At 49.3% G+C, this 10750-nt stretch overlaps 1 protein-coding gene across 1 annotated transcript; it reads left to right on the top strand.

The window, feature by feature from the left end:
• The first annotated feature begins 6608 nt into the window (after positions 1-6608).
• Pglyrp1 (peptidoglycan recognition protein 1) lies at positions 6609-10744 on the top strand. The gene is made up of 3 exons (XM_004867122.4): positions 6609-6930; positions 9295-9416; positions 10026-10744. Exons 1-3 carry the CDS (start codon positions 6650-6652, stop codon positions 10199-10201), a joined length of 579 nt encoding a protein of 192 aa, XP_004867179.1. The 5' UTR covers positions 6609-6649; the 3' UTR covers positions 10202-10744.
• Positions 10745-10750: the final 6 nt, after the last annotated feature.

Genomic DNA, 10750 nt, shown 5'->3' with positions numbered 1-10750 from the left:
TCGCCCTGCCCACCAAGCCTGGGTATGGTCTGGCTCTGCTGTCCTGGCAGCCTCGAGCTCCCCACACACCCCAGTCCTTTACACCCCAGCAACACCAACCTTATAGTTCCACATTAGCTGCCTCTTATCTCCTCCAGGCCTTTGCTTACACCAGGACCTCGGCTGGACCACCCTTGTCTCTCTCCTCATCGTGGCTCTCTGAGCCTAGAGTCACTTTGAGACTGAAATATTGTATAACCTTGGGCATCAGCATAAAACTCAGAAACCCTTTGCTCCTGGTATTCCATATTACGACTGCAATTACTAGTAATGGGAGAAAACAACTCCCCGGGAGAGGCAGGCTCCTGGGAAAAACCCAGAACAGGACCCGCACTAGGCTGACACGAAAGCCTGCGGATGAGGACAAACTCCGAAGATGCCCTCTGGCGGTGGGAGGAGGAAACTGCGGGGAAGCCCGAAGCATCTCCCACAGTGCCAAACCCAAGCCCACGGTCAGAGCTAACGATGCTCCCAGAGCCCACCCCGATGGTGGAATAGGAGGAAGGGGGTTTAGGAAAAAGAGGTGGGCTGCCCGTTGGGAGCTATTAGGCACTCCACCCAAAGCGTCCATACTCCTGCGCAGAATTTTAGGATATCCAAGAATTCTAAACTTCAGCTGGGCATTCCAGTCTCTGGTTCCTCTTGAGGAACTTAAAAGGGCACTTCCTGCAAGCACCTGGTAAACAGAAATTGTCTGGATGTGGGGGGATAGGAGAGTAATAAGCCTCATGAATAAAGAGGAAGAAAAATGGTGTCTATCATGTGGGTTTCCTAAATGACTGCAAAAAGAACTGACAGGATCCCCGGGTGACTCAAAAAATGTAGGGTGCCCAAACAGGTAATTCAGGAAAAGCTACTTCCCCCTCTCCTGCCACCCCAGCTCCCCAGAGTGAACCATGGTCTTCAGCAGGAAGGAAATCCGCGTTGAAACAGTGCTATTCAATTATTTGGTGTAGACTGTTGCTTTGCACTTATCTTTTTTTTATTTTGATTTTGACTAGTGCATGTTTAGTATATAAGGACCACACTCATTGTGGGGAATTGGCACGTGTACATAACACATTTCTGAAAGTTGTCTAGTGGGGACCATATTTTGTTTAGCAACTGGTACCTTGATAAATGATTTTTAACTCTTAGCAGTTCCTCTGTAGCCCTTCACTGCACTCCTGCCCAGAAACCTACACATGGGGCATCCCTGGTGCTAAAAACAGCCCTACGAGGGAGGGACTGTCATTCAGTCCATTTCACCGACGGAGAAGCTGAGAATAGGTTAATATGTGTAACCCACACCTATGCACCACTGACTAAGTAAGGATATAATGACGAGTAAAAGGGGGAAACCACACCCCTTTCATTATCTATTTTCCCCCCAGTACTAGGGATTGAACCTAAGGCTTTCACACTGAGCCATATGCCAGCCCTTTTATATTTTTTTTCTAAATTGCTAAATTGCCCAGGCTGGGCTCTCACCTCAGCTCCCAGAATGCTGGAATGACAGCCCTGTGCCACCACACCTGGCTCCTGCCTTATCTCTAAAAGCAGCAATTATCCATCTAGGAGTGTTTGGGACAGTCCTGTGCACACGTATTGGCCCAGCACAGTCATTAAGCGCTCCTCCCTCAGTCTCACATGTCATGGTTTGGACAGTGAATTACTTGATGAACCTAATTATGAACTCAATTGTCTATACAAAGAGAAAATGGGGGGGGTAGAGATACACAGATTTTTTTCCAACTCTGAGAAATGAGATAGGACGTATCACTCTGAGGAGGTAACATGGAATGAACACTCAGTGACAATTAGGATAGGGCACAAGGAAGTGGGCAGTCCAGGAATAGAAACATCAAAGAAAAAAAATTAAGACACTGCCTTTCATTTTAAACATATCCTTGAGGTCATCATTACTTAACTTTGGTTCTATTATTTTTGATACAACAAAGAAAACAAATGTATTTTTATAACTCCAAGAGAATCTGAGTTTTCACGTTGGCTTAATTATAACATTAAAGTCAGTCAGTGACTCAAATATTTAAAAACTCAATTTTCTAAAAGATACAGAGAGTAAATCTAATTTCCTCCTGTCAAAAAGTACAAAGTAGGGGCCGGGGATTTAGCTCAGTGGCACCGTGCCTGCCTCGAAAGTGCAAGGTCCTGAATTCGATCCCCGGCACCAAAAAAAAAAAAAAAAAGTACAAAGTAATATAGACTCAAAACTAGAAACCCAAGAGACGGAGGGAATGGGGAGAGAAAAGAGGGGACGAGGACGTAAAAAGAATTAAGATGAGCTATGCACATATACCGACCCCCTTGTGATGAATGTAATCATTGTGTGCCACAATCATGTACTGATAGAAATAAAAGTTTTAAAAGGACTAAAAGCACTGTAACAATTACCCATTGAAGCTGTAGCAAACGCCCACAAGGCTCGTCTCCCTCTTAGGCTGATGTGTAAATATTCCTATCTTCTTACAAAAGGCACCTCAGTGTTTTGTAACCTTCAGGCTGAAGTACAAAGATCTCAATTTCTCAAAGTTCCCCTAGTGAAACCTTGTTCTGTGCGTATGAAACCTCCATGGGGGCAGGGTAGATGACCTGTGCTCAGGGGCAGCAGGGAGGGCAGGATGGCGATTTTTTCAGGCTCTGCTGTCACGTGGCGGGGAGCTTAGGACCCATCCTAAGGGTCATAAGAAGCCACAGGAGAATGTGACCCATTTGGAGGGTGACCTTCAGAAAAGACCTGATCAGCTGAGTCTGGACCTCATAGGGCTTGAGTGCATGCCAGGGGATCACTGAGGAGGGGAAGAGAATACAGGCCAGAGGAGAGGGGGTTGGAACAGGGTGGGAGGAGTGGAAATAGAAGGAATCTGATGAGTAAGGTATTTAGGAGGTAACAGCAGTATGGTGTCCTTCATCAAGTAATATTTATTGAGGGCCAGGGATTTGGCTCAGTGGTTTCGTCGCCTCCTGCTCAAGCGCGAGGACCCAAGTTTGATCCCTGGTACCAAAAAAAAAAAAAGTAGAATATTTATTGAGCATCTGTTCTGTATTGGGCATTGTTTGGGGAGCTTGATACAAGACAAGGAACATTTCAAGGAAGGTGCTCAGATTTATGGTTTTTAGAACAGATAGATTGATGGTGACACCACTCCCTTGGATGAGACTCCTGAAAAAGCGCTGATATGATGGAGAAAATAAGTCATCTTGTACTGGAGATGCCAGTGGGACATCAAGTGGAGATGTCAAGGAGGTTGGTGGTACATAGATCCAGAGCTCAGCTGAGAACTTTGGGCTGGACACTGAAATTTGGGAACCAATCTGCATTTCAGTGGTAGCCAAAGCCATGATGTGGATGACATCACTGGGGAGGAAAAGTAGAGTGTAATTGGCAGGTATGGTGACCCACCTAGACACAGGCTTCAAATCCATGCACAGGTACAGTGCAGTACAGACAGCACACTGTCTGCAAACAAAATAGAATGGTAGCCTCATTGAGTCTTCCACCTAACCCTGGCTAGAAAGAATAAAACACAAATTTTACTAGAAAAATTCCCCTGAGAATAAATAAGTCATGAACAGGGGGTAGAGACAGAAAGAAAAACCAGATAAAGAGAGGCACCAAATGGCCTTGGGACTTGCACCAAGACCAGAAAAAAAAATGCTGACAAACAGGGCACAGAGAGAAAACCAGGTGCACAAACGATAAGCCCCCCCCAATAAAATGTAGGAGAAGCAAGAGGGCGGCCGTCTAACTTTAAGGGAGTGTGTACGCACACCTGTGCACTAACATATATGCCTGTGCACTTATATGCATGTGTATTCACTCTAGACTCACTATATTATTCACTCTAGGGTCATCATAGAGTACAACAGACATCCACACGCCCCCTTACTAACTCTAAGCTAGCCAAGAATAGGGCACCCTTGCCAACTAGCTGCCCACCCCAAAGAGAGGCCTTAAAAGGTAGGTCAAGGACAAGTAAACAGACAGAAATAAGCTGCATGTAGAGCAGCAGAAGAAATGACATTAGGCAGAGGTGCCCGGAAGCCAGCCTGGTTATGGTCAGTTCCGGGTGCGGGGGCAGGGCCACTCACCCCCTATAAAAGCAGCTGGGGACAAAGGGCCCACGGGTCCTCCATCTTTCTGAGCCCCATACCCGGATTCTTTATCAGGGCAGCTGTCTATCTTCTTCGTCTCCCTTCCTTTTCCTCTTTACAAAAGTGTCTTCCTTTCATTAAACGTTGTCCCTCTAAGTTTTTATTGGGGCTGAGTTAAGATCCCAGTAGGGTGCTTGAAAAACAGAGCAGCAGTGCTCATCTCTCGGATGTAACAACGTGAATATAATCTCAGCACTCTAGGAGGCTGAGGCAGGAGGATTGAAAGTTTGACCCCAGCCTGGACAACTTAGTGAGACTCTGTCTCAAAATGAAAATAAAAAGGGGGGCCAGGGATTTAGCTCAGTGGTTCCACCACCTGCCTTGCAAGCACAAGGTCCTGAGTTTGATCTCTGGTACAAAAAAAAAACAAATTTTAAAAAAATAAATAAAAAGGGCTGGGAGTGTGGGTCAGTGTGAGGCCCTGAGTTCCATCCCAGTAATGCTAAATAAATAAATGTAGTGATGGTTCAGGAAGGGAAAAAAATGAGTCTGAAAGAAAGGAAATAAAACAGAGAACCAGAAGGAAAACGAAGACAGTCTTAGGTCACAGAACCTAAGGGAAGTGAACATTTCAAGGAAGTGGTCATTTACGTCAAATGCTGCCCAATTGCCCAAGGTCATCCAGCTAACAAGTGGGAATCCTGAAATTTAAAACCAGGCCTAACCATAAAATAAATAATTCTGGGGGAACAGCTAGCCCTTCTAACGGTCTGAAAGTAAAACACAAAATAACAATCCTTTTTCAAATAGAAAATGTTTATAATCTCAGCATGAAAAGGTCTTCTTAATGCAAGACAGGACAGAAGATACAGAAAGCATAAAAGAAGAAAAAAGGATGCTTTTAAACAGACTGGAGAAAAATTTCTACAATACATTTGACAGTCCCAGGGTTACTATTCCCCATACACAACAGCCCAGGAGGAAAATGATTAAAACAAATGAATGGATAATTCACAAAACTTGGATGCAAACAGCCATAAATATGTCTAAAAGACAAAAACACCTCTGTAATGTTGAAGGAAATCTAAATAAACAACAATCAGGTATCAATCTTGGATCAGTAAAACATGTTAAACTGGTTACACTGCTAGGTAAAAATAAATACAAAATCTTTTTGCAATGGTGTCTGGCAATATCTATGAAAATTTTAAATGAAGATCTGTTTCTTCATTTGGGTGCTGGATACTTGAGTGCATGCACTCTGTGAAGATTAATAGAGCTCTGCACTCTCTTAATTCTATTAATTCTATTGAAAGCTCAGTTGTGTACTTTCCTGTGTATACATTACATTTTAATACCTCTAAAAAGAACTGAGATGCACAGAACATATCCAACAACTCAATAATCCCAGTTAGGGATTCTCTGTTTTGCAAATTGATAATAAAAACAACCCATTTCATTATGGGCAAATGAACAGGTAATTGACAGAGGAGTAAATTCAAATGGGGATCAAACATAGGAACTAGTCTCCTTAGGCTGGGAATTTAGCTCAGTGGTTTTGCCACCTACTGTGCAAGCGCAAGTTCAATCCCCAGTACCAAAAAAAAAAGTTTGAGTCCAACCCGGACCATTTAGTGAGAGAGACCTTGTCTCAAAATTTTTAAAAACCAGGACTGAGATAATGATCAACAGGACCCCAGACCACCACAGCACCCATAAAGCTGGTCTCCGTTCCTTTGTGAACAGACCCTTCCATTCCTCCAACTGTGGAGACTATCTTCTCTTACTTTCCTTTGTCAGGAGATAGGCTTGATCTTTGTCAGAGTTGTGCTTCCCTTTCTTTTACTTTTTAATTAAGGCTTTGCCTGGAAATTCACACTGTTGCTTTAGTTTTAATTTCTATGAGCACTAAGCAAGAATCCATGTGAGCCCATGACAACCTGTCAGGGCTCAGGCAGGAGAAAGTGACCAGAATTCAACAGCAGGCAGCCTGGCTTGGGGCGGGGGGTGGGGGGGTGGGGGTGTCGTCTGGACCATCAGGCTTTACCACCTGTCAGATCTCAGCAACTGACTTCCACTCTCCCAACTTTGTTTTACTCATTTGTGAAACGTGCTTACCAATACTAACCTCTTTAGTTTCCCACAAGAGTTTAATGTCATCAGTCTTGAGGAATTAAGTGTTTAAAAAATGGGAACCTTTGTTACCTGCAGGAAGAGATGTGCCAAAGCCCTGGGCCTCTCCCTCTGGTGCAAGTTCCAGGTAAGTTATCCAATGCCCCACCAAGAGAAAACAAAGCAGGGCAGCTGTCCAGACCCTGGTTCTTCCTGAAACCACAGCGAGACCAGTCCCAGGCCTGTTCCAGAGCTGCCAGAGGAGGAAGCTGTGTCTAGAGTCCAATGTACCCCACCCAGACAGTTCCCCACAGGAAGGCCCCACCCCACCCACGCAAGCCTGCAGATAAAGGCAGCCTGCAAGGTAGAGCATCCCTAGCTGTCCTCGAGCTGTCTCCCCACGATGTCCAGCCGCTGCACGCTGCCTGCCTGGATCCTCCTTGCCCTCCTCGGAGTGGCTCAGGGAGCTCGGGGCCAGAGCAGCTGCGGCTCCATCGTACCTCGGAGGGACTGGAAGGCCTTGGCTTCCGACTGCACCGAGCGCATGACCCTGCCGGCACGCTACGTGGTGATATCGCACACGGCGGGCAGCACCTGCGACTGCCCGACCTCCTGTGAGCAGCAGGCCCGGAACGTGCAGTACTATCACATGCGCACGGAGGGCTGGTGCGACGTGGGCTACAAGTGAGTCCGGAGGGAGGCCAGGCGGCCCTGGGATGGGCAGGGACAGAGGCCCTGGGGGCCCAGGCAGACCTGCTGGACAGCTCACTGTACCTCCGGGGTCACTCCCGGAGCTGGGCAGGGGCGGGTAGCAGATGCTATGGGAAGGGGCAGGCTTTGCCCAGCACCAGATGCCCATCACCTCTCTCCCCTCCTCTACAAAAGGATCCCCTTTTAAAAGGTGCCCTATCGGGAAGAGAAATCCACGCTGATGAAGTGGGACCCGCTGAGACGCAGTGCAGCTCCCTCCCGGGCAGGGACTGGTCCTGTCCTCTCAGCTTACCCCTCAGCAGTCAGTGGGATTGAGATGGCCTGGGGCCTCAACACACCTAGGACACTGCCTAGCGTGTCACAGGAGCCGCAAGCCCATGGGCTATTGCCATTAGGCACCGACTGTGTACCAGGCAGTGTGCAGGAGACTAGAATGAGGACACAGCAGGGGGCAGTGTGGCTTTATCCTGTGTTCGGTTTAAAGACCAGCAGAGCTGAACAGGAGAGAAACAAGACAGACCCGAGAGTGATGGAAGTGGTGGGTAAAAGAAACAGGGCAGTCGAGGGTGACCTCAGAAACTGAAACCAGATCCTCTATGGCTCCTTCAGAGGCCTGAGGAGAGCGAGGCCTGCATGAGGCAGTGGCTTTGAGGTGGCTCTAGGATGGGGCAGCTGAGGAATGCTGCATGAGGGAGGACACAGGTGCAAATCAAATGCCACGAGGCCCAGCAAGCAGACCTCACTGGTGTCAGGTGGGGTGGGGTGGGAGTGTAGAGTGAGGAAAGGGTGGGCCAGGACTTGTTGGCCACAATGAGAACTTGGGTTCCCACTCTGAGTAAAACGGGAGCCATGGACGGTTCTGACCAGCACAGGGGCATACACCGACAGCTCTAAGGGGCTTCCTCTGACTGCTGTGTGGAGAACAGGCTGCAGCGGGCTGGAGGGCAGAAACAGCCTGGGGTTGGTTGGATCGCCCTCAGGCTGTGCCCACCTGCCTTTCCAGTGCACCAGGCTGCGATCCACACCAGAGCTTCCACAGAGACAGGGAACATCTGAACACTACAGGGTGTCCCTCGGGACAAAGTGAACATCTCAAGCACCCGAAGAGTTTGCTGGGAATGCAGCATGCCAGGTCCCACCCAGAGACTGCACCAGCAGATCCCAGAGAAGCCTCAAAGCTGCCAGGGTATCCTCAGCCTCTCCCACTCCAGATCGCATCATTCAAAGGCTCCAACTTCCGGGCTCTATTTCCAGGGGTCAGATGCTCCCATCTAACTGTTCCCTAGGAGTTAGGAAGTTGCAGCCTGGCCCTGCAACTGCTGGTCTAAATGGCCTATGGAGAAGATGTCTACTCCCCAGATTTCAGGATTCAGCATCTGACATTCTCAACACCCCTCCTTGTCAATATCACATTCTCTCTCCAAGCCTCCGCTTCCTCACCTGTAAATGGGGATCTTGATTGTATCCCCTGGCAATGGTGGCTGAGGTTTAAACTTGATGTATCCAGGTAACAAATATACAAACAGCCCCCTCCCAGAGCCAGGTGCCAGCAGAACCACCCAGCCCAGATCCAGCAGCCAGCACCACTGGGTGACCAGTCTTCTGGGAGGTGGATTCTGTGAGCTGGCTTCCTAAGTGGCAGACCCAGGGCTTGGACTGGAAGTTCCAACCCTGTGAGCCTGCAGATCCTGCAGACCCATCTGGCTCATGCCAAGGTGCCCAGGGAGCCTCACTCAGTCAGGACGAACTGAATGAGCCTGAAGGCTTTGCTGCCAGGATTGGGACCCTCCAGAGGCACATGTGACCTCAGCCCTTGAGCTCCTAATTCTGTTCCCCAAGTGGACCCCAAAGGCCAGAGGCAGGCTGGGGGAAGGGCAGAGTTCTGAGGGGCATAACCTTGTGCAAACCATGTGGCTTTCTGAGTCTCTGCTCCTCCATATCACAAGGGGAAGACAACTACCTACCTCAGGTTGTGTGGCAAAGCGAGAGCTCAACAAATCCTCCAGAGAGGCAGGAGAGAGCAAGGAGTAAGACCACGTGGGTGCAAGTCAGGCTCTGCCCAAATGCTGGGTGACACTGGACAGATGACTCCACCTCTCTGACTCTACATGACATGGGGGTGGTAGTGGCTCACAGGGTTGTCTTGCAGATGAGAAAAAGGTACATTAAGAGCTGTGCTTGGCATGTGGCACAGGGCTCAATAAATGGCCATGGTCATTATTATTGTGGAAAGCGAAGGGGTCAGGTTGATGCTGGGGACATTGCTGTGGCAGGAAGGCGGGTGAGGCGCTGCCCCCATAAGCCCTCCCTTAGTCCAGCCCCTGTCCTCCCACACAGCTTCCTGATTGGAGAAGACGGACTTGTCTATGAGGGCCGGGGCTGGAACACCAAGGGGGCCCACTCAGGTCCCAACTGGAACTCCAAATCCATTGGCATCAGCTTCATGGGCAACTACATGGGTAAGTGACATCCAGGGGGAGGGTGGCATAGAGCTGGGGGCTGGAGGCTGGCACAGCAGTGTGGGTGGTGGTTAAGAAGCTCTGCCATCTACAAGCTCTGTGACCTCAGGCCAGGGACTGCACTTCCTCAGCTCACTTCCTCTTCCGGTAATGAGATCATTTTCAACCTCAGGGCGGGAGTGAGGATTAGTTGATCTATATAAAATCTTCAGGGCTGGGGATTTAGCTCAGTGGTTCCTCTGCCTGCCTTGCAAGCGCAAGATCCCGAGTTCAATCCCCAGTACCAAAAAAAAAAAAAAAATCTTCAAGCCAGCCCAGGGCATCTAGGAAGTATTTAATAGATGGTGGCTCTTGTGGACAGGACAGAGGTCTGGGGGCAGAGGGGGAGGACAAGCCATCACCATCGAGATAACCATACTTGATAAGGGCCTCCCCTGAGCCAGACACCATTCTGTGGGTTTTACAAAAAGTAACCATTAGCCCTACTGGGGATGAGGAAACTGAGACACAGAGGGAATAAAACCAGCTCAGAGCACACAAACCACTACCCCCTACTACCTCTGCCCTTTGGAGGGAGCACCAGCCTAACTTTTCCATCTGCTTCTGCAGAGCGGGTGCCCCCAAAACGGGCCGTCCGGGCAGCTCAGAATCTGTTGGCCTGTGGTGTGGATCGGGGAGCTCTGAGATCCAACTATGAGCTCAAAGGACACCGGGATGTGCAGGCCACGCTCTCTCCAGGTGATCAGCTCTACCAAATCATCCAGAGTTGGCCACACTATCGTTGAGTGAGGCCCTGCTTGTTGCCCACCCTCCAAGCCTCCCTTGGCCAGCCCTGCTGCCACCTCCTTCCCACTTCCTCCAATAAAGATGCAGCTCTAACTGTGTCCCGAGCAGGTCACACCACACAGCCCCCTCCTCCCTCCCACAGGACCCCAGCCAGTCCCCTCCTCCCAGCGCTCTGTCCTCACTGGTGCTCAGAACCCAGAGGCCCCGACCCTGAACCAAGACCCCGGAGATCCCAGCTCAGAAACAATATCACAGCTCAGAACCCAGAGGTCTCAGGTCAGAGCCCAGGAATCAGCACCAAGCAGGTTCAGATGTCACCAACAGAAGCTCAGGGGGTCTTCTCAGCCAATGGCCCATGTAGCAGGAGATTCCTTCCCCAGCACACAGACATCCTGTGCAGAATTTCTGCTTGGACTCCTTTGGCTGCTCACTGCCACCCCTCAGGTCCCTCCTTGCAATAAGTTAAGAGTCTGGAAGTTTTTCCTGAGCCTGAATCCCCATCTGCCTCCCATCACAGACATGGCCAGAAATACCCGCAGGTCCCAATT

The sequence above is a fragment of the Heterocephalus glaber genome, unplaced genomic scaffold (assembly GCF_053883595.1).
Source record: "Heterocephalus glaber isolate CG9 unplaced genomic scaffold, H.glaber_assembly_v1.0 deba00001744, whole genome shotgun sequence".
NCBI classification, from domain to species: domain Eukaryota; kingdom Metazoa; phylum Chordata; class Mammalia; order Rodentia; family Bathyergidae; genus Heterocephalus; species Heterocephalus glaber.
Note: the sequence above shows the minus strand (reverse complement) of the source record. Positions and strands in the feature narration are given on the sequence as shown.

What these genes read in the sequence shown, in the direction of transcription:
- Pglyrp1 (XM_004867122.4), top strand. Translation starts at nt 6,650, where the DNA reads ATGTCCAGCCGCTGCACGCTGCCTGCCTGGATCCTCCTTGCCCTCCTC. An exon ending in TGGTGCGACGTGGGCTACAA is followed by an intron (nt 6,931 to 9,294) that starts GTGAGTCCGGAG and finishes CCTCCCACACAG; the next exon opens with CTTCCTGATTGGAGAAGACG. An exon ending in CTTCATGGGCAACTACATGG is followed by an intron (nt 9,417 to 10,025) that starts GTAAGTGACATC and finishes CTGCTTCTGCAG; the next exon opens with AGCGGGTGCCCCCAAAACGG.